This window comes from Ips typographus, linkage group LG3, assembly GCF_016097725.1.
Source record: "Ips typographus isolate SLU linkage group LG3, UJ_Ityp_2.0, whole genome shotgun sequence".
NCBI lineage: Eukaryota > Metazoa > Arthropoda > Insecta > Coleoptera > Curculionidae > Ips > Ips typographus.
The window spans coordinates 18,714,134-18,738,270 of NC_138424.1; the positions used below are offsets into that span (position 1 = coordinate 18,714,134).

Here is a 24,137-nt window from a genome sequence, read left to right on the forward strand (position 1 = left end):
CAAATTAGTTAAAAACATACTTTGATTAAGGAAAATCCAAAATGGTAGCCGTTAGTATAGTAGGCCTAAAAAATCCCTAATTCAGATTAAAATTCCGTGCACTTTTCCAGAAAATCGTCCATAACTAGCTTATTTGAAACACCCTGTATAAGCACACGGTATAACAAAAGAAAGCTAATAAACGGGGCTAACACGTGACGTTGAGCGGGCACGGCTATGTTGTTCCGTTTAGCCGCTAGAGGGCGTTAAACTTGACTCTACTTTTTTGCAGTTTTTGCTCAATATCTCAAGAACGTTTCAGGTTAGAGGTCTGAAGTTTTTACCACAAATGCACCTCGATGGAATGCAACTTTTACCTTTTATACACTTTTTTGGTACCACGCACCGTTTGACTTTAAAAAATTAAAAACTAGAATTGTCAAGAAATTTCAAGTAAAAATTTTTTTTTTTCAAAATTAATCTCAACTGCCTAAATACTTTCAAGTTAACAGTACAAAAATGTAATAAAATTTAATTTTCCGGAAATTTTACATCCCTGACATATTGAACTATGTAAATCACCCAAAAATATAAGAGAACTGTATATGTAGTATAAAAAAGTTATTAATAATTAACAAAATCCCTCATTAACACACAATTTTCTTTTAACACAACAACATGTGGTAATAATTCTCTTTTTTCTTTGAAGATAAAACTAAAAATAGCAAGATGATCATAATAATCGCTATTTATTTTTTGCAATAGCGATAATTACCGCACTTGACTCACTACACAGTATATGGAAACATTATTTATTAGGTACAATTATAAAGCAAGAAGACATTGGTTAAGGAGATATACCAATTAAAAATTGTGTGAATTTTATGCATTTAACCGACAATTCAGTGTTCAGTAGTGAAAACTTGCTATGTAGCAAATGAATTTAACTATATCGATATCACCCGCAATCTATCTCCTTAATAAGTTCGTGTTAACCCCAAAAGCCTTGAATCTAACTAATCAACTATTGAAAGTCAGTTGATGCATTGTTTTTCCGGTTCGCACTAAAAGTGAACGAAAATGGGGTTTTTAGTACATATTTTACTTGTTCTGGTAAGGAAAAGAGGCTTTTTTTAAACGTACAACCGAAAATGCTATCCACAATATAGTTTTTCAGATAATGTCTTTTAAAACGTTCTTAAACGTTTGATTTTTTTTTTCAGGTTGCAACTTCAAGCAATTTGGTTTTTGGTATGTAGTAACTTCTTTTGTTTGTCATGGTTTTTTAACATTTTCTTTAGTTCAGGTTTTTTAAAACTGTCTAGATTTTGAAAAATACATTCAGAAGATTTAAAATTCTATTTGACGTGTTTTTCATTAAATTTTTTAGTAGTCTCGATGTTTTCCCCTTGCATATTTGTGACAATGATTTTAAGGTTGATTGTAGGATAGTTGAAGGGTAGAAAGTACGTAAAAAATAAACGCCAAAGTGTCATACAGTACATATAAACTTGAAAAGTGCCCCCTTTCGAAGCTAGCGGGCAGTAAGTATTTATTACTCACTTTTGCACATTAATTTTATTTTAAGATTTATTAGAAATTTAATAGGAGCACTTTGAATCAACGTAACTGCTGCCGTTTTGTCGACAACCTTAGAATTATGGCATTTTTGGCAGTTTTCAAGACATATTGGCACCCATAAAAAATGACATTTTGACAAATGACACTTTACCTCACATATTCAATTTCAAAAAAATTATCTGGTACCGCCTCTATAAAAACGTCAAAAAATCTGTTTTTTTATTTTTTTTTTAGGTTATTGGATAGGAAATTTAATGAGAATTTCAAAAATGTGCTTAAAACAGTCATTTTCTCACTCCAAGTGGGTTTTGTCCCTGACTGTCTTTTCAAATTGTGTTTCTGGCAGTTCAAATTTTGACAACGCTTTTCTCACTGACTGTACCAAATTTTGTAGTGTTTTTTTAGGTTATTGGATAGGAAATTTATTGGAGATTCGAAAAATGTTCTTAAAACAGTCATTTTCTCACTCCAAGTGGGTTTTACAGGCGATTTTGTCCCTAAGTGTCTTTTGAAACTGTGTTTCCGGCAGTTCAAACTTTGACACCGCTTTTCTTCCCGACTGTACAAAATTTTGTAGTGTTTTTTTAGGTTATTGGATAGGAAATCTAATTAGTATTCCAGAAATGTACTTAAAACAGTCATTTTTTATTCCAAGTAGGTTTACTAAGCCATTATGTCCCTGACTGTCTTTTCAAACTATGTCTCTGGCAGTTCAAACTTTGACAACGTTTTTCTCACTGACTGTACCAAATTTTGTAGTGTTTTTTCAGGTTATTGGATAGGAAATTTATTGGAGATTCGAAAAATGTTCTTAAAACAGTCATTTTCTCACTCCAAGTGGGTTTACCCAGCGATTTTGTCCCTTACTGTCTTTTCAAATTGTGTTTCTGGCAGTTCAAATTTTGACAACGCTTTTCTCACTGACTGTACCAAATTTTGTAGTGTTTTTTCAGGTTATTGGATAGGAAATTTATTGGAGATTCGAAAAATGTTCTTAAAACAGTCATTTTCTCACTCCAAGTGGGTTTTACAGGCGATTTTGTCCCTAAGTGTCTTTTGAAACTGTGTTTCCGGCAGTTCAAACTTTGACACCGCTTTTCTTCCCGACTGTACCAAATTTTGTAGTGTTTTTTTAGGTTATTGGATAGGAAATCTAATTAGTATTCCAGAAATGTACTTAAAACAGTCATTTTCTCACTCCAAGTGGGTTTACCCAGCGATTTTGTCCCTTACTGTCTTTTCAAATTGTGTTTCTGGCAGTTCAAACTTTGACAACGCTTTTCTCACTGACTGTACCAAATTTTGTAGTGTTTTTTCAGGTTATTGGATAGGAAATTTATTGGAGATTCGAAAAATGTTCTTAAAACAGTCATTTTCTCACTCCAAGTGGGTTTACCCAGCGATTTTGTCCCTTACTGTCTTTTCAAATTGTGTTTCTGGCAGTTCAAACTTTGACAACGCTTTTCTCACTGACTGTACCAAATTTTGTAGTGTTTTTTCAGGTTATTGGATAGGAAATTTATTGGAGATTCGAAAAATGTTCTTAAAACAGTCATTTTCTCACTCCAAGTGGGTTTACCCAGCGATTTTGTCCCTTACTGTCTTTTCAAATTGTGTTTCTGGCAGTTCAAACTTTGACAACGCTTTTCTCACTGACTGTACCAAATTTTGTAGTGTTTTTTCAGGTTATTGGATAGGAAATTTATTGGAGATTCGAAAAATGTTCTTAAAACAGTCATTTTCTCACTCCAAGTGGGTTTACCCAGCGATTTTGTCCCTTACTGTCTTTTCAAATTGTGTTTCTGGCAGTTCAAACTTTGACAACGCTTTTCTCACTGACTGTACCAAATTTTGTAGTGTTTTTTCAGGTTATTGGATAGGAAATTTATTGGAGATTCGAAAAATGTTCTTAAAACAGTCATTTTCTCACTCCAAGTGGGTTTACCCAGCGATTTTGTCCCTTACTGTCTTTTCAAACTATGTTTCTGGCAGTTCAAACTTTGACAACGCGTTTCTCACTGACTGTACCAAATTTTGTAGTGTTTTTTCAGGTTATTGGATAGGAAATTTATTGGAGATTCAAAAAATGTTCTTAAAACAGTCATTTTCTCACTCCAAGTGGGTTTACCCAGCGATTTTGTCCCTTACTGTCTTTTCAAATTGTGTTTCTGGCAGTTCAAATTTTGACAACGCTTTTCTCACTGACTGTACCAAATTTTGTAGTGTTTTTTCAGGTTATTGGATAGGAAATTTATTGGAGATTCGAAAAATGTTCTTAAAACAGTCATTTTCTCACTCCAAGTGGGTTTACCCAGCGATTTTGTCCCTTACTGTCTTTTCAAACTATGTTTCTGGCAGTTCAAACTTTGACAACGCGTTTCTCACTGACTGTACCAAATTTTGTAGTGTTTTTTCAGGTTATTGGATAGGAAATTTATTGGAGATTCGAAAAATGTTCTTAAAACAGTCATTTTCTCACTCCAAGTGGGTTTACCCAGCGATTTTGTCCCTTACTGTCTTTTCAAATTGTGTTTCTGGCAGTTCAAACTTTGACAACGCTTTTCTCACTGACTGTACCAAATTTTGTAGTGTTTTTTTAGGTTATTGGATAGGAAATTTATTGGAGATTCGAAAAATGTTCTTAAAACAGTCATTTTCTCACTCCAAGTGGGTTTTACAGGCGATTTTGTCCCTAAGTGTCTTTTGAAACTGTGTTTCCGGCAGTTCAAACTTTGACACCGCTTTTCTTCCCGACTGTACCAAATTTTGTAGTGTTTTTTTAGGTTATTGGATAGGAAATCTAATTAGTATTCCAGAAATGTACTTAAAACAGTCATTTTCTCACTCCAAGTGGGTTTACCCAGCGATTTTGTCCCTTACTGTCTTTTCAAATTGTGTTTCTGGCAGTTCAAACTTTGACAACGCTTTTCTCACTGACTGTACCAAATTTTGTAGTGTTTTTTCAGGTTATTGGATAGGAAATTTATTGGAGATTCGAAAAATGATCTTAAAACAGTCATTTTCTTACTCCAAGTGGGTTTACCCAGCGATTTTGTCCCTTACTGTCTTTTCAAATTGTGTTTCTGGCAGTTCAAACTTTGACAACGCTTTTCTCACTGACTGTACCAAATTTTGTAGTGTTTTTTCAGGTTATTGGATAGGAAATTTATTGGAGATTCGAAAAATGTTCTTAAAACAGTCATTTTCTCACTCCAAGTGGGTTTACCCAGCGATTTTGTCCCTTACTGTCTTTTCAAATTGTGTTTCTGGCAGTTCAAATTTTGACAACGCTTTTCTCACTGACTGTACCAAATTTTGTAGTGTTTTTTCAGGTTATTGGATAGGAAATTTATTGGAGATTCGAAAAATGTTCTTAAAACAGTCATTTTCTCACTCCAAGTGGGTTTACCCAGCGATTTTGTCCCTTACTGTCTTTTCAAATTGTGTTTCCGGCAGTTCAAACTTTGACAACGCTTTTCTCACTGACTGTACCAAATTTTGTAGTGTTTTTTCAGGTTATTGGATAGGAAATTTATTGGAGATTCGAAAAATGTTCTTAAAACAGTCATTTTCTCACTCCAAGTGGGTTTACCCAGCGATTTTGTCCCTTACTGTCTTTTCAAATTGTGTTTCTGGCAGTTCAAACTTTGACAACGCTTTTCTCACTGACTGTACCAAATTTTGTAGTGTTTTTTCAGGTTATTGGATAGGAAATTTATTGGAGATTCGAAAAATGTTCTTAAAACAGTCATTTTCTCACTCCAAGTGGGTTTACCCAGCGATTTTGTCCCTTACTGTCTTTTCAAACTATGTTTCTGGCAGTTCAAACTTTGACAACGCGTTTCTCACTGACTGTACCAAATTTTGTAGTGTTTTTTCAGGTTATTGGATAGGAAATTTATTGGAGATTCGAAAAATGTTCTTAAAACAGTCATTTTCTCACTCCAAGTGGGTTTACCCAGCGATTTTGTCCCTTACTGTCTTTTCAAATTGTGTTTCTGGCAGTTCAAACTTTGACAACGCTTTTCTCACTGACTGTACCAAATTTTGTAGTGTTTTTTTAGGTTATTGGATAGGAAATTTATTGGAGATTCGAAAAATGTTCTTAAAACAGTCATTTTCTCACTCCAAGTGGGTTTTACAGGCGATTTTGTCCCTAAGTGTCTTTTGAAACTGTGTTTCCGGCAGTTCAAACTTTGACACCGCTTTTCTTCCCGACTGTACCAAATTTTGTAGTGTTTTTTTAGGTTATTGGATAGGAAATCTAATTAGTATTCCAGAAATGTACTTAAAACAGTCATTTTCTCACTCCAAGTGGGTTTACCCAGCGATTTTGTCCCTTACTGTCTTTTCAAATTGTGTTTCTGGCAGTTCAAACTTTGACAACGCTTTTCTCACTGACTGTACCAAATTTTGTAGTGTTTTTTCAGGTTATTGGATAGGAAATTTATTGGAGATTCGAAAAATGTTCTTAAAACAGTCATTTTCTCACTCCAAGTGGGTTTACCCAGCGATTTTGTCCCTTACTGTCTTTTCAAATTGTGTTTCTGGCAGTTCAAATTTTGACAACGCTTTTCTCACTGACTGTACCAAATTTTGTAGTGTTTTTTCAGGTTATTGGATAGGAAATTTATTGGAGATTCGAAAAATGTTCTTAAAACAGTCATTTTCTCACTCCAAGTGGGTTTACCCAGCGATTTTGTCCCTTACTGTCTTTTCAAATTGTGTTTCTGGCAGTTCAAACTTTGACAACGCTTTTCTCACTGACTGTACCAAATTTTGTAGTGTTTTTTCAGGTTATTGGATAGGAAATTTATTGGAGATTCGAAAAATGTTCTTAAAACAGTCATTTTCTCACTCCAAGTGGGTTTACCCAGCGATTTTGTCCCTTACTGTCTTTTCAAACTATGTTTCTGGCAGTTCAAACTTTGACAACGCTTTTCTCACTGACTGTACCAAATTTTGTAGTGTTTTTTCAGGTTATTGGATAGGAAATTTATTGGAGATTCGAAAAATGTTCTTAAAACAGTCATTTTCTCACTCCAAGTGGGTTTACCCAGCGATTTTGTCCCTTACTGTCTTTTCAAATTGTGTTTCTGGCAGTTCAAATTTTGACAACGCTTTTCTCACTGACTGTACCAAATTTTGTAGTGTTTTTTCAGGTTATTGGATAGGAAATTTATTGGAGATTCGAAAAATGTTCTTAAAACAGTCATTTTTTCACTCCAAGTGGGTTTACCCAGCGATTTTGTCCCTTACTGTCTTTTCAAACTATGTTTCTGGCAGTTCAAACTTTGACAACGCGTTTCTCACTGACTGTACCAAATTTTGTAGTGTTTTTTCAGGTTATTGGATAGGAAATTTATTGGAGATTCGAAAAATGTTCTTAAAACAGTCATTTTCTCACTCCAAGTGGGTTTACCCAGCGATTTTGTCCCTTACTGTCTTTTCAAATTGTGTTTCTGGCAGTTCAAATTTTGACAACGCTTTTCTCACTGACTGTACCAAATTTTGTAGTGTTTTTTCAGGTTATTGGATAGGAAATTTATTGGAGATTCGAAAAATGTTCTTAAAACAGTCATTTTTTCACTCCAAGTGGGTTTACCCAGCGATTTTGTCCCTTACTGTCTTTTCAAACTATGTTTCTGGCAGTTCAAACTTTGACAACGCGTTTCTCACTGACTGTACCAAATTTTGTAGTGTTTTTTCAGGTTATTGGATAGGAAATTTATTGGAGATTCGAAAAATGTTCTTAAAACAGTCATTTTCTCACTCCAAGTGGGTTTACCCAGCGATTTTGTCCCTTACTGTCTTTTCAAATTGTGTTTCTGGCAGTTCAAACTTTGACAACGCTTTTCTCACTGACTGTACCAAATTTTGTAGTGTTTTTTCAGGTTATTGGATAGGAAATTTATTGGAGATTCGAAAAATGTTCTTAAAACAGTCATTTTCTCACTCCAAGTGGGTTTACCCAGCGATTTTGTCCCTTACTGTCTTTTCAAACTATGTTTCTGGCAGTTCAAACTTTGACAACGCTTTTCTCACTGACTGTACCAAATTTTGTAGTGTTTTTTCAGGTTATTGGATAGGAAATTTATTGGAGATTCGAAAAATGTTCTTAAAACAGTCATTTTCTCACTCCAAGTGGGTTTACCCAGCGATTTTGTCCCTTACTGTCTTTTCAAATTGTGTTTCTGGCAGTTCAAATTTTGACAACGCTTTTCTCACTGACTGTACCAAATTTTGTAGTGTTTTTTCAGGTTATTGGATAGGAAATTTATTGGAGATTCGAAAAATGTTCTTAAAACAGTCATTTTTTCACTCCAAGTGGGTTTACCCAGCGATTTTGTCCCTTACTGTCTTTTCAAACTATGTTTCTGGCAGTTCAAACTTTGACAACGCGTTTCTCACTGACTGTACCAAATTTTGTAGTGTTTTTTCAGGTTATTGGATAGGAAATTTATTGGAGATTCGAAAAATGTTCTTAAAACAGTCATTTTCTCACTCCAAGTGGGTTTACCCAGCGATTTTGTCCCTTACTGTCTTTTCAAATTGTGTTTCTGGCAGTTCAAACTTTGACAACGCGTTTCTCACTGACTGTACCAAATTTTGTAGTGTTTTTTCAGGTTATTGGATAGGAAATTTATTGGAGATTCGAAAAATGTTCTTAAAACAGTCATTTTCTCACTCCAAGTGAGTTTTACAGGCGATTTTGTCCCTGACTGTCTTTTCAAATTGTGTTTCTGGCAGATCAAACTTTGACAACGCTTTTCTCACTGACTGTACCAAATTTTGTAGTGTTTTTTCAGGTTATTGGATAGGAAATTTATTGGAGATTCGAAAAATGTTCTTAAAACAGTCATTTTCTCACTCCAAGTGGGTTTACCCAGCGATTTTGTCCCTTACTGTCTTTTCAAATTGTGTTTCTGGCAGTTCAAATTTTGACAACGCTTTTCTCACTGACTGTACCAAATTTTGTAGTGTTTTTTCAGGTTATTGGATAGGAAATTTATTGGAGATTCGAAAAATGTTCTTAAAACAGTCATTTTTTCACTCCAAGTGGGTTTACCCAGCGATTTTGTCCCTTACTGTCTTTTCAAACTATGTTTCTGGCAGTTCAAACTTTGACAACGCGTTCACTGACTGTACCAAATTTTGTAGTGTTTTTTCAGGTTATTGGATAGGAAATTTATTGGAGATTCGAAAAATGTTCTTAAAACAGTCATTTTCTCACTCCAAGTGGGTTTACCCAGCGATTTTGTCCCTTACTGTCTTTTCAAATTGTGTTTCTGGCAGTTCAAATTTTGACAACGCTTTTCTCACTGACTGTACCAAATTTTGTAGTGTTTTTTCAGGTTATTGGATAGGAAATTTATTGGAGATTCGAAAAATGTTCTTAAAACAGTCATTTTCTCACTCCAAGTGGGTTTACCCAGCGATTTTGTCCCTTACTGTCTTTTCAAATTGTGTTTCTGGCAGTTCAAACTTTGACAACGCGTTTCTCACTGACTGTACCAAATTTTGTAGTGTTTTTTCAGGTTATTGGATAGGAAATTTATTGGAGATTCGAAAAATGTTCTTAAAACAGTCATTTTCTCACTCCAAGTGAGTTTTACAGGCGATTTTGTCCCTGACTGTCTTTTCAAATTGTGTTTCTGGCAGATCAAACTTTGACAACGCTTTTCTCACTGACTGTACCAAATTTTGTAGTGTTTTTTCAGGTTATTGGATAGAAAATTTAATTAGTATTCTAAAAATGTGCTTAAAACAGTCATTTTATCACTCCACGTGGGTTAACCAAGCGTGACTATCTTTTGAAACTGTGTTTCTGTCAGTTCAAAGTTTGACAACGCTTTTCTCACTGACTGTACCAAATTTTGTAGTGTTTTTTTAAGTTATTGGATAGGAAACTTAATGAGAAATCCAAAAATGTACTTAAAGCAGTCATTTTCTCACTCCAAGTGGGTTTCACAGGCTTTTGTCCCTGACTCTTCTTTAAAATTATATTTCTGGCAGTTCAAACTTTGACACCGCTAACTGTACCAAATTTTGAAGTATTCTTTCAGGTTATCGAATAAGAAATTTAATCACGATTCCAAAAATGTGCTTAAAACTGTCATTTTTTTACTCAATGTGAGTTTGACAAGCAATTTTGTGCCTGATTGTCAAACTGTGCTCAAAAGTTGCAAAAATCAGGATTTAGAAAAATTTCTTGTAGTATTCTATTTCAGTTAAGATCGCAGCGCCAGTTGAACTAAAATCGGGCAACCCATTCCTAACCTAACATTATAAATAATATGACACTGTCACTTCATATATTTATGAAACCCTGTGCTAAATTCCTAACCAAAATCAACGTAAACAAACGGAGAAATGGCAGCTGCAATGCCCGAAACTGTTTTCAAAACTGATCACCCAGAGGCAGTATCTCTTATCTTGAAACGCCAATACAAAACGTGTTTCTGAGATGACAGTTATTTTGACAATTGTCAGGTTGTAAATGTAAATTACAAATTGAAAAGAACTGGTATATATTCCCACAGTGGAGTAGGTAGTGAGTAAGTGAATTAAATAGCTATTATCTGGTATCTGCTCAACATTTTAGTGTATCAGACACTCATCTTCAGGGGCTTAACAATGGTCACAGTCTGCTGGCTGTCATTCTGCAAGGAGGGATAGCATAACCCAGGTTATACAGTTGTTTCGAGTAAAAAAAAACCATAAAAATTTCTAGAGATGGTTGGGTTTTTCTATTCTGGACGGGGGAAACCCATGACCTGCCTCACTGACTATGTCGTTTTGGTTATTTATTGTTTGTAGAGATTTAAAAGAACCGTCTTGAGCTCCTCTTTCCAATGGGGTTGAGCAAAAAATTCTATCTTAAAAATTCCGTACAGAGTGGCCAAATAATCTGAATCATTAGACTTTTCATGCACCCCCTGTATTGTACGTCCGTAAAAAGGTAATCAAATTTGACGCCCTCTAGCGGCCAAACGGGGCAACTTAACAGTGCGCGATCAACGTCATGTGATAGCTCCATTCATTAGCTACCTACGATCATATGATATGTCTACAGAATGTTTCCAATAATCAATTCATTTTTGGAAAAATGCATCGACATTTTCTTCAAATGAAGGGTTTTCTTGGTCTACTATACTAACCGCCGCCATATTGGATTTAGACGTGTCAAGGAGTCATTTCAACTAATTTTGGCATTGGAGAACATGAATCTGGTGTCCGTTTTGCTCTAACTGCCGCCATTTTGTCAATGACTTTAAAATTAGGGCATTTTTTACAGTATTCAAGGCCAGCTACAGCACAGTAGTTAGTTTGTGATTGGTCAAAAAAAGCAGCTTTCAGCCTGCTGCTTTTTCTTGACCAATCACAAACAGTGCCGTGATTTACGCAAATACTGCACATGTGAACGCCATTAATGTGGTTGAGTGTTTTGTCTATCTCATTTTAACTTATTCTGATAAAACGAGATAGACTATGTTATTACAGGTTAAAATTCAGGTTTTACAGCCGAAATTAACCTTAATATGAAAAAAATAATAAAAGTAAAATACGAAAAGTGTAGTTTTCCTACGAGAGTAAATTTACATTAAATTGAACGAAGATTTATAGAAAAATCAGTCTCAATTTGCAAAGATGATGATGAATTAAAGTAGTGCATCCTGTTCAAATTAATGACAATTTTAACCTTGCATATCTAAGGAACTGTACACGGTGTCTCAATAATATTAAATTTAATAGTAGAAATCGCTAATTTTTATACAAAGGAATGACGTTTTTATGGAACATGCTTATCCTTCTCTGTGTGTCAACGTTTTTGTATTATTTGGGTGATATAAAGGCTGCATTCGTTTTCACACTCCGTGGAACCAGCAGAGTGAATGTGACGTCACGATGACGTAGTTTGCCAAAACCATAATTTGACCAAGTGTCAAATTACGCCATTATGACGTCACATTCGCTCTGCTCGTTATATAGTATCTACTTTTGTCATAAACTTGAAAACGGTCAAAATCCTCTCCGTAAACCTATAAAGTGACAAAAGTTGCATGAAACCAGTGTAAACAGTTACAGTTCATATTAATTGCATTTTATAGTTTCATGAGTTGCTTTTTGACAGTTGTGACGTGTATTTGACTATTTTGAACCTATTGCGATCTGTCATAAACTTGGAAACTGTCAAAATCCTGTTCATAAATCTATAAAGTGTCAAAAGTTGCCTGAAACCAGTGTAGACAGTTACAGTTCATATTAAATGCATTTTTTAGTTTCATGAATTGCTTTTTGACAGTTGTGACGTGTATTTGACTATTTTGAACCTATTGCAATCTGTCATAAACTTGGAAACTGTCAAAATCCTGTTCATAAACCTATAAAGTAACAAAAGTTGCATGAAACCAGTGTAAACAGTTACAGTTCATATTAAATGCATTTTATAGTTTCATGAGTTGCTTTTTGACAGTTGTAACGTGTCAATGTCTATTTTGAACCCATTGCATTCTGTCATATACTTGAAAACTGGCAAAATCCTCTCCGTAAACCTATAAAGTGACAAAAGTTGCCTGAAACCAGTGTAAACAATTACAACTGATATTAATTGCATTTTATAGTTTCATTAGTTGCTTTTTGACAGTTGTGACGTATATTTGACTATTTTCAACATATTTTAATCCGTCATAAACTTAAAATATGTCAAAATCCTCTCCATAAACCTATGAAACGATAAAACTTGCATGAAACCAGTGTAAACAATTACAACTGATATTAATTGCATTTTATAGTTTCACGAGTTGCTTTTTTACAGTTGTAACGTATAAATATCTATTTTGAACCTATTGCAATCTGTCATAAATTTGGAAACTGTCAAAATCCTGTTCATAAACCTATAAAGTGACAAAAGTTGCATGAAACCAGTGTAAACAGTTACAATTCACATTAAATGCATTTTATAGTTTCACGAGTTGCTTTTTGACAGTTGTGACGTGTATTTGACTATTTTGAACATATTTTATTCTGTCGTAAACTTGAAAACAGTCAAAATCCTCTCCGTAAACCTATAAAGTGACAAAAGTTGCATGAAACCAGTGTAAACAGTTACAGTTAACATTAATTGCATTTTATAGTTTCATGAGTTGCTTTTTGACAGTTGTGACGTGTATTTGACTATTTTAAACATATTTTAATCTGTCATAAACTTGGCATATGTCAAAATCCTCTCCATAAACCTATGAAACGATAAAACTTGCATGAAACCAGTGCAAGCAGTTACAGCTTATATTAACTGCATTTTATAGTTTCATGAGTTGTTTTTTGACAGTTGTGACGTGTAAATGTCTATTTTGAACCTATTGCAATCTGTCATAAACTTGGAAACTGTCAAAATCCTCTTCATATACCTATAAAATGACAAAAGTTGCATGAAACCAGTGTAAACAGTTACAGTTCATATTAAATGCAATTTTTAGTTACATGAGTTGCTTTTTGACAGTTGTGACGTGTATTTGACTATTTTAATCGTATTTCAATCTGTCACAATGGTGGTAACTGTCAAATTCCACTCCATAAAGCTATAAAACTACCAAACACGCTTAAAACCAAAACGAACAGTGTAAAATCGTATGAAGAGCTTGTTTATAGGTTCATGACCTGTCCGGTTTTGCGCAAGTATCTTAATGTAGTCAACATTCATTCTAAGAAAATTCTAATTATCCACAAACAAAAAGAAGAAACGTCATATAGAAGAAATGTCTCATTTAAAACTAATGATAGAATTTCCTTTGTTTGCCCTTCCGAAAGCTGATTTGCTGGAGTGCCTAACTCTGAAACTGGTTTTGTTTAAGAAAAAACAAACGTTTAGAACCTACTGACAGTAATGTGATTTCCACAAATACTTAACAGCATGACTAGCAACCAATGGACAGCAAAAATTACATAGATAATGGACAAATCCAGTCAAATAAATTAAAAAGAATAAGATTCTCTGAAAATGTCCACATTTGATGGGTTTCTGGATAAGTTTCCAAGTCTTCCTAGTTTTTACACCCTTCTTCTTCTTCTCTCATCCGTTGCGGACGTTGGCTATTAATCATCTTGTTTACTGCGCTTCTAAGCAGCTCAACAGATGACAATCCAAACCACTGGCGTAGGTTGTGCAACCAAGAATGTCGTCTCCTCCCTGGTCCTCTGTTGCTATCCACCTTGCCTTGGACAACCAACTGTAGAAGGTGGTATTTTTCAAGCCTCTACACCATACAACAAAACAGAAAAATGTATGTATCACCTGACTAGCCTTAATTTTAGTTGTAAAGAGACATATCTTTGCTGGTAAATAGTTTCTTCATGTTATGAAACCCTTTCTATCCGTGATCGTATTTCTGATGAGAGATTCCGAGAGACGTTTCCACCTGATCAATGTCCTGACCGGTTATCGTTAGACGCACTGGAGGATGCTGACTTATGCTAATAATGTTATGTTCTGGATATATTCAGGGATAGTCCATATTCTTCACTTGCTAGTATAGCTCTTCATTGTTATTTGTTATAATTACTGCGTCGTCGGCATATCTAATGTTGGTGATTGCATGTCCACTGATTTTGATGACATCTGACAATTCCGCCAGTGCTTTTCCAAAGACTTCTTCAGAGTATAGGTTGAATAAGAGAAGTGACAGAATGCACCCTCTTTCTGACAGATTTTCATTTTTGCGGTTTGACTCCAATACATATTAGCGATAATACCAATATCTTTTCCGTCAATGCCAGTGTTCCTAAGCACCCCCTAAGGAGAAATCGATAAAGCACAGATGTTTGTTCATATCTCTGCACCTCTGGATGAGAACCTGCAGACTGAATATCGCTTCCCTTGTACCTAGTCTAGTTTTCCCTTGTAGTAGTCTAGTTTTACACCCTAAAATCAAATTTTAGGAGGTTTAGAAACGCTTGGTGACGATATTACGGCCAGCGTTCAAGCTAGCTTGGCGCCCTTACAAAACTTGGGTTCCCGAATAAGTGAACAAGTCCAACGCAACTTACAACCTGTAAGGGTGAGTTAAATTTGACGTGCTACAGTACCAGGTAATTGGATCTGTATGATTTAGGACCTGGAGGGTTTGGGCGGCCGTATCACTCAACAAGTTGAAAAGGGATTGGAACCTGTTAGGGCTTTAGAACTACAGTCCAAGATGCAGAGAGGAGTTGGTGGAGTTACAATTGCTACTTATCAACCTGAAGGTTTGTGTCTGATTCATTAATCGTTCGATTTTACCTTAGATGCTTTAACAGGCAAACAATTCATAATCAAGAACTCCAGAACCTACACCTGCGATGGAACCATCGATTTAACGTCCGGAGAATGTTCAGAAACCTTGAAGCCCTTCAAAATCACTGAGTCGAGCCCTCAACCCGACTGGTGCTACGTCAGAAACGTCGCGTTGGTCAATAATAACCTGTGCTTGAGTACTGGAGCAATATCAGTAAATATCATAAATGGTTTTGTGGAATGCAATGGAAATTCACCAATTTTACGGTTGACACACGACGAATACAAAGATTTATGCAATTCGCACAGTCAGAAAGTGGAATACCGATACATCCCCGATTTGAACAATTACAAACACGTGAACATACCCAATGAAAATAACTACGTTAAATGCGATAATAAGGAAACTAATGTGTGCGTTTTTACTGAAAATGTGTTGCCCAACTTCTGGAATTCGCAGATAATTGTAAATTATTAGACAATCACTATTATACAATAATATTGTATAATATCGTCAATGCAACGCCGAAACTAAATGCTATGTTAAATAATAGCATATTCGTGATTTTGGTATTGTAACGATAAGATTACTTTTATTAAAGCACATCTAAATGGTTTATTCAAACGACAATGTTTTATTGAAAGCACCTTTGTCCTACACACAGATAATAAATAATAAGTCCAAATGTGTAATATTAACGTAAATCACAGCACTGTGCGTAGTTTGTGATTGGTCAAGAAAAAGCCAGCTGCTGCTTTTTTTGGGTATTTACTAAAAATGTACGAGCAACCTTGACGCCCTCTAGCGGCCTTATTTGTACCGTCACCACCTGATTTTTTGACATTTTTAGAAATCTCGAAATCTGCTTTACAAAACTGTATCTGTCATTTTGACGTATCTGTCAAATTAACAAAGTTACGGACTGTTAAAGTGAAAACTGTCAATTTGAGACTTGTACTAAAAATAGCGGCCTTATTTGTACCGTCACCACCTGATTTTTTGACATTTTTAGAAAGCTCGAAATCTGCTCTACAAAACTGTTTATTTGTCATTTTGACGTATCTGTCAAATTAACAAAGTTACGGACTGTTAAAGTGAAAACTATCAATTTGAGATTTGTCGGGCATTTTTGAAAAGCTCGAAATCTGCTCTACAAAACTGTTTATTTGTCATTTTGACGTATCTGTCAAATTAACAGAGTTACGGACTGTTGAAGTGAAAACTGTCAATTTGAGATTTGGACTAAAAAGGTTTGAGCAACTTTGACGCCCTCTAGCGGCGTTATTTGCACCGTTACCATAAAATTTTTGGACATTTTTGAAAAGCTCGAAATCTGCTCTACAAAACTGTTTATTTGTCATTTTGACGTATCTGTCAAATTAACAGAGTTACGGACTCTTAAAGTGAAGACTGTCAATTTGAGACGCACTAAAAATGGTTGACCAACTTTGACGCCCTCTAGCGGCATTATTTGTACCACTACCACCTGATTTTTTGACATTTTTAGAAAGCTTGAAATCTGCTCTACAAAAAGTTTATTTGTCATTTTGACGTATCGGTCAAATTAACAGAGATACGGACTGTTAAAGTGAAATCTGTGAATTAGAGATTTTTACAAAAAATTCACCAGTTTGACAGCTAGCGCAACCGGGTTATCACTCTTCTGCTCGTGGAATTACCTGTAAACCCATACCAAACAACCCTAAGAAAATTTTAGGAAAACCGATCAAAACAAGAGAAAAACTGTCAAACGACAACAACCAAAAACGCACCATAACTTGTCGCTTTTTGACAACCGGTAAGTTGGTTAGTTTGACAGCTACAACGACCAGGTTTTTACCAGTGGATAGCCCGTGAAATTAGCTTTAAAAACATACCAAACAACCGCAAAAAAGTTTTCGGAAAACTGGTCAAAACAAGACAAAAACTGTCAAACGACAACAACCAAAAAAACGCACCACTGTCACTTTTGGAAAGTCTGTAACTTGGTTAATTTGACAGTTAGCGCAACCGGGTTTTCACCATTTGATAGCTCGTGGAATTAGCTTTAAAACCACAACCCCAAACATTTTTCAAGAAAACTAGTCAAAATAAGCAAAAACTTGTTAAACGACAACAACCAAAAAACGCACCATAACTTGTCGCTTTTTGACAACCGGTAACTTGGTTAGTTTGACAGCTACAACGACCAGGTTTTTACCAGTGGATATCCCGTGAAATTAGCTTTAAAACCATACCAAACAATCCTAAGAAACTTTTAGGAAAACCGGTCAAAACAAGTAAAAAACTGTCAAACGACAACAACCAAAAAAACGCACCATAAACTGTCACTTTTCCACGTGTTCTTTAGATCATGTGATGAATGTCAAATTTACGTTTTTTTAAAACTTTTTATACACTCTTTCATTCAATCGTGAAAAAACTATCTTATTTTACACATAATGCATCGACTTTTATATGTCGATGGTTAGCCAATGAAATGGGCTTTTCAACGATATAACTACTTTGACCGGTTGACCACTCTTTTGTTTGAACCTTAATAACTTCCTTATTTGACTGACATGATAAGGACTTTAATATTTCGATGGATAGCCAATAAAATGAGCTTTGTAAAAATATGATAACTTTGGTTAATTGGTTTGATGGTTTGGCCGCTAGAGAGCGTCAAAGTTGACCATATTTTTTTCACTTTTTTGATGCAGTTATTTACGATTGAGTTAATAACTTGGTAATTTGGTACATTCTGTGTAGACTTTTATATATCAATGGATAGCTAATAAAATGAGCTTTCGAATGATATGGCAACACTGGTTGATTGATTTATTGGTTGGGCCGCTAGAGGGCGTCAAAGTTGATTTTTCAAAAATTTTGATCAAAGTTTTTTTAGTGCTGTGCAATCGTAAATAACTATAGACTATAGAAACTTTTTTACGTCAATGTTATGGACGTTATAAAGATAAGAAAACACTGGTTGGTAGGTTAAACCATTTGGCCACTAGAGGGCGTCAAACTTAACCAATTTTGTCCCCAACCTTGAGAATATAAGCAACTGAAAACAGTTTCCAAACTTCTGCTGGCATTTTAAATCGTCAGAATCCACCACACAATATTTTGGTGTTTCTGATCTGTCAAAACCATTTGAGAAGTCTCAGAAGACAGTTTGAAAGACACTGTAACATTTTGGTTGTTTCTGAGTTGCAAAAAACTGTTTGAAAGCTTCTAGTGACTTTTTAAGGATCAGAAGACAGTTTTGGAAATGTCAATATTATTTTAGTGTTTCTGAGCTGCAGGAAAACTTCATCTCACAAATCATAGAAAAACTTTGACCCCACAGAGAGATAAAAATGCTCATAAAATGCAAAAAGATATAGGGTGTCCCATTAAAAAAAATGTATATTTGGTGCATGTCTTAATAACGAGGTGTTTCAAGAAAAAACGAATTACATTTTTGGATTCTACGTTTAATTTTCTATGGGAAACCATTTGTAGGTCTTCTACGTCACTAATAATAATAAAATTCCAAAATTGTCATACTTTCACACCCTGTAGCTCGAAAAATCAATTTTTTTACTATTATTAATTATTGAAAACTAAAAATGTTGCCGAAGATAGAAACACGTAAACCGTTTTGTTCTATCTTCATATGATTAAGAGCTGTGACACTTCAAAATTTAAAAATGTCATTTTTCAAACGTAAATGTCTCGAAAACAGTTGAATGTAGATAAAAAAAACATAAAATACACAGGGTGGTTGATTTAAATTAGTGAATTTGGTACCAACTTCAGGTGGTATCCCGAAAGTGAAAATACTTTAGATGTTAAGAACCCAACGCAAATACTAAAATGTATTAACATAAAATAATAAATAAAAAGTAAGTTTGGGTGGTAGTATTACACAATTGTAGGGTCTAAAAACATGTCTAATTATCATAAAAATTGCTCCAGCACCTAAATTTACTATGATATTTCATACATATCACCAACTTACATGGACGTCATTTTCTCTGAAACTATTGTTGATAGAGATGGATGGAACTATTGGATTTTTGAGTAGAATCCAAATATTTAATGTACAGGGTGATTAATTAAAAAAAATATATAAGTTAGGTTAAGTCCAGAAACATCATAAACACACTAAACTGAAGACTCATCTAAGTTTTAAAAAAATGGGTAAGACAAAGATTTGGTTGACGTCTGCTTTTAAAAATGTCCCCACTTTGTGACTTTCTTGATAAAAAAATCACCTTTCAATAGTTTTTACAAGTTTTTACAGTTTACAATCCAATTTTAGGAGGTCTGGAAACACTTGGTGACGATATTACGGCCAGAGTTCATGCTAGCTTGGCGCCCTTACAAAACTTGGGTGCCCGAATAAATGAGCAAGTTCAACACAACTTAAAACATGTAAGGGTGAGTTAAATATGACTAAATAATCACCGAATCTGTATAATTTATTAGCTCGATGGTTTGGGTGAACGAATAAATGAGGAAGTCCAACGCAAGTTAAAACCGGTAAGGGTGAGTTAATATGACTACAGTATCAGTAAGTTGAATCTGTATAATTTATTAGCTCGATGGTTTGAGTGATCGAATAAATGAGGAAGTCCAACGCAAAGTAAAACATGTAAGGGTGAGTTAAATATGACTAAAGTATCAGTAAGTTGAATCTGTATAATTTATTAGCTCGATGGTTTGGGTGACCGAATAAATGAGGAAGTCCAACGCAACTTACAACCTGTAAGGGTGAGTTAAATTTGACGTGCTACAGTACCAGGTAATTGGATTTGTATGATTTAGGACCTGGAGGGTTTGGGCGGCCGTATCACTCAACAAGTTGAAAAGCAACTGGAACCTGTTAGGGCTTTAGAACTAAAGTCCAAGATGCAGAGAGGAGTTGGTGGAGTTACAATTGCTACTTATCAACCTGAAGGTTTGTGTCTGATTCATTAATCGTTCGATTCTACCTTAGATGCTTTAACAGGCAAACAATTCATAATCAAGAACTCCAGAACCTACACCTGCGATGGAACTATCGATTTAACGTCCGGAGAATGTTCAGGAACCTTGAAGCCCTTCAAAATCACTGAGTCAAGCCCTCAACCTGACTGGTGCTACATCAGAAACGTCGCGTTGGTCAATAATAACTTGTGCTTGAGTACTGGAGCAATATCAGTAAATATCATAAATGGTTTTATGGAATGCAATGGAAATTCACCAATTTTACGCTTGACACACGATGAATACAAAGATTTATGCAATTCGCACAGTCAGAAAGTGGAATACCGATACATTCCCGATTTGAACAATTACAAACATGTGAACATACCCAATGAAAATAACTACGTTAAATGCGATAATAAGGAAACTAATGTGTGCGTTTTTACTGCAAATGTGTTGCCCTGGACTTCCTGGAATTCGCAGATAATTGTAAATTATTAGACTTATCAACTATTATATATAATATAAGCTCCGTTTTATTAAAGTATATCTGAATGGTTTATGCAAACGACAATGTTTTATCAAAAGCCTTCACACGATCAGTATTGCTGACAGTATTTCAAAATATTATCGGGGGTAATTGCACAAGTGCATAAAAATTACCGATAATTTTGCATGAAAACTTGTTATCTCTTAACTGCATGAGTTTATTTTCATATTTTTTTGGCGAAAGAGCCCGACACCGAAGGTGGAGGGCTTTTTTAGAAAAAAATATGAAAATGACCGAATGCAGTTTGCAAAGATAACAAGTTTGAACGCAGAATTATCAGGTCATTTTTAAGGCACGAATGTAATTTTGGGGAATATTTCCCGAATAAAGAAAATGTTTTGGTTTTGCTGCAACTATAGATTGCTCAATGGAGCTCAATGAACAAGTTCCAAACCGTTCATTAATTTATTGTTGACATCGCGTTTGACATTGTTTGGTTATAAAAAGTCAAAAAACTGCGCAAAGACAACAATTAGTATACTAGCAATAGGCTCTACAACAATGCAGTCGTTATAGATACGTACAGTGCAATTATCGAAATGCAATTATCACTTTAGAATGCAATTATCGCTGTCATTCTGGTGAAAATGCACTGATCATATGGGACATTTAACACATGAGGGAAATATTCGGGGGCAATACCACAAGAGCTCAGATTTAGCCGGATAATTTTTGTGCTTGTCTTAGAACACTTTCTTTTTGGTGTAACTGCACGAGACCTGTTGTAACTAAATCACGAGAGCGCAGCTCGAGTGATTTTGCCAAACAGGTCGAGTTTTGTACCATAAAGAAAGTATGAGAAGACAAGCGGAAAAATTATCCTGTTCAAAATCTGAGCTCGAATGGTATTTGATAAGACAATTCCATGAATATAATCAATAATATAATAAAACTGCGACTGCCTTGTACTGGCAGAAATACATTTTTCTGGTTCTTTTGATTTTCTGCAGTAGAACTCTAGCCGAAGCGAGCCATAACCAAAACAATACGAACAAAAATCAAAATTGACAGTGCCAGCAAAAACCTCAAGGTGAGACATTGCAACAATAGAAGTGTAGTGAAAATCCGTGGAAACGATGAAATCAACAGCAAAATTTATCCGATTTTTTTATCCGCTAGCAAACTCTCTTCCTTCCTTATTAGCCGATAGCAAACCGTGTTTTGATGACGTATATATGGCATTTTTTGTACATGAGTGGAATTGTCGCTGTCATTCTGGTGAAAATGCACTGCTCATATGGGACATTTAACACATGAGGGAAATATTCAATAATACTGATCGTATAAAGTCAAATTTTGACACACTGCCAGTATAGTGATAAAAAACAACAGTATTCAGTGTGTTATGTCCAGTCATGAAAGACACATCGTCCTGTCACCGCTAGGGGCGCTACCTCTCTAAGTCAAGATATCTTCTTCCTCTTACGTTAGGCCTGAGTCCTGTGTTTTCATCAATGGTTAGCCAAGAGCAATTGGGATGCTGAAGACCAGCTTTCATACCATCGTATAGGTGGTCGTCAAGGAGGTCGAGATGTATTTGGTTTTTTCTCTTTTGCAACCTTTGCCAGCCGTGGTCTCTCCATTCTCTTTTTCGGTTTCTTGTCCATCTCACTACATCTTGTATCTTACACACTCTTCCGGTGAAATAGCGAATGTCATGTTATTAATCTTAGTGTTCGCATCTTAAAAGTCATGTAGTTGTTGTGTTCTCCGCTCTAGTTTCTATAGCGTATGTCATGACCGGTCTTAAATTTTGTATATTTTGAACTTACTCCTAGGGCTCATATGTTTATTCTAGATTAAATCTCTCAAGTATCCTGATATTATTGATGCCTTTGTTGATGGGGCTTTCATCCTTAAAGTTCCTATTACTTGTTATGTTTGTTACACTGTGATCGTAAATTGCTAGTATCTTCTCGGTTTCTGCTATTTTTTGAAATTTATACAGGAGTTTCTATCTGTAGGTTATCTCCGTCTTCCGAGATGATCACTGCATCAGCAGCGTAGCATAATATTTTAATTTCTTTATCTCCTATTCCAGCTTGTTTTACTTCATTAATGATTTCATCATTAATGAAGTAAACATTCATCATGATGTTAAATAAGGTTGGATTTAGACTGTCTCCCTCTAATCCCAGTTGCCACAGGTATTTTATATATAGACTGTCTTGTTGAACTCTATGGCCTTTTCAGTTATATTTGACGTATTATAAAAATGGCGTCAAAGTCCCTTATGTCCCTGGGCAACAGGGTTGGCTGTCCCAGTATGCGCATCCGCGCGTAAGAGGAGGCAGGACAGCTCATAAGGACATGTCCCGAAGTTTCTTCATCTTCTAAGGATCCCCTACATTCGGGATCCTCAGCAACACCTATCAAAGACTGATGTCGTCTATGGTGACAATGACCGGTCAATAAGCCTGTCACCGTTATTAAATTGCTTCTGTCGAGTCTCAGTAGTTGTTTAGTTTTCAGAGCACTGGTGCCACCTATGAGTTCCTTGGCCTGTCTCATACCCGAGGCGGCAACCCAGCGGCAGTGAAACAATTGCCTGGCCAAGGCCCCCTTGGAGCGTGTAGCCGTACTCTTTGAGATCCCAACAAACGGTTCGACCGATGAGAGTCACTTGTGCGCCCAATCTAGCCAACCGGTCTAGCCTCCTCATTGTCAGGAACATCAGAATGTCCTGACACCCATATGAGGCGAATGTTATTTTCCAACGAGAGTGTCTCGAGGATTCTTTTAACTTGAACCCTTGCTGTTCTTCACAGATCCCAGTTGATCCCCAGTTTCCGCCAAAATTTTAGTAAATAGTTTCTGAACCGCACTCCAGGCTGATACCTCAATAATTTTGTGGATCAGTTTTCTCTCCCTTTTTGAATCAAAATAATTTCTTTCCATTCGAATAGTATATATACTCTTGACTACAAGTGTTTTATTGAAGAGAGATTTTAAATGTTTGTTTGGCAAACTTTTGAACACAGTTTGATAGTTTTCACGTTAGTGGCAGTTGTCACGTGATTGTAGAACACTATTTAGCTAGACGGTGAAGTGACACTTGTCAAAATAACTGCCATAAATCTCAAAAAATCGTCTGGTTTCGATACCTGTGTTAAAATGTAATTCTTGCAAATTATAGTCAAATTTTGACCTTTTGCTTTAATTCTACTTCCTTATACTTTGCAAATTCTTTATGTGTTCTCTTAAAATGCTATTATTACTTCTACTCAACATGGACTGTTCTCAGATCAGCAACAGATCTCAAAACAAACAAAACGAACACAATTGGAACCTTGGATTTTTAAAATAAACCTATAAAATGTACTTAAAATGATTTACGAATTGTATTGGTTTTGGTGGTTTTCTTTACTTTTATAGCTTTATAAAATGGTATTTGACAGTTTGAAGCATTTTGACATATGGAACTAGCTTTAAAGAAAACAGCCTTACGTCACATCTGTCAAAACTCTTGCTCATTAGCTCTAAAATAGTTATTTACCCAACAAGTGCGGGAAGGGACACTTTTCCGTACGCTGATTGCAATTGACCGAACGAGCCAAAACTAACGACTCTCGTCATTCAGTCAACTAAGCAAAAAATTGTCACTTTCCGCACTTGTTAGGTAAATAACTGTAATGTGAATTTTAACTGCCATAAAAAGTTCTGTCTTTTTATGTAATTATATAATTAAAAATTAATATTAATAAAAGTTTCTAATTCCAAATCACAAATTTCTAGAACTTTTCCCCCTTTTCCTGAATTAACCAAAAATAATAATTTAATACTAATTTGAAAAATCAAAAAATACAGATAATCCG

General features: G+C 35.2%; 3 protein-coding genes across 23 annotated transcripts in view; 1 reads left to right on the plus strand and 2 right to left on the minus strand.

Moving 5' to 3' along the window:
- Positions 1-24,137, minus strand: part of Oseg2 (intraflagellar transport protein Oseg2) — a 346,413-nt gene that overhangs the window by 151,653 nt on the left and 170,623 nt on the right. The gene's annotated exons all lie outside the window — the stretch shown is intronic.
- Positions 1-24,137, minus strand: part of Vps50 (vacuolar protein sorting 50) — a 56,761-nt gene that overhangs the window by 8,691 nt on the left and 23,933 nt on the right. The window lies entirely within an intron of this gene.
- LOC145727111 (uncharacterized) lies at positions 803-20,340 on the plus strand. 20 transcript variants are annotated; one of them, XM_081976546.1, is made up of 8 exons: positions 803-1,092; positions 1,203-1,230; positions 19,126-19,244; positions 19,293-19,346; positions 19,405-19,464; positions 19,518-19,571; positions 19,632-19,764; positions 19,816-20,340. In XM_081976546.1, the coding sequence occupies exons 1-8, from the start codon at positions 1,060-1,062 to the stop codon at positions 20,271-20,273; spliced, it is 939 nt and encodes a 312-aa protein (XP_081832672.1). In that variant the 5' UTR covers positions 803-1,059; the 3' UTR covers positions 20,274-20,340. The 20 variants fall into 20 exon arrangements, with proteins under 20 accessions (XP_081832672.1, XP_081832674.1, XP_081832678.1 ...); XM_081976548.1 differs by having other exon boundaries at positions 19,405-19,458; XM_081976543.1 differs by having other exon boundaries at positions 805-1,092; positions 19,518-19,577.

Excerpts from the sequence above, each read along its gene's own strand:
- LOC145727111 (XM_081976543.1), top strand. The coding sequence starts at position 1,060 with ATGGGGTTTTTAGTACATATTTTACTTGTTCTG. Across the intron at positions 1,231-19,125 it reads TTCAAGCAATTTGGTTTTTG|GAGGTCTGGAAACACTTGGT; the intron begins GTATGTAGTAAC and ends ATCCAATTTTAG. Across the intron at positions 19,578-19,631 it reads GCAACTTACAACCTGTAAGG|GACCTGGAGGGTTTGGGCGG; the intron begins GTGAGTTAAATT and ends TGTATGATTTAG.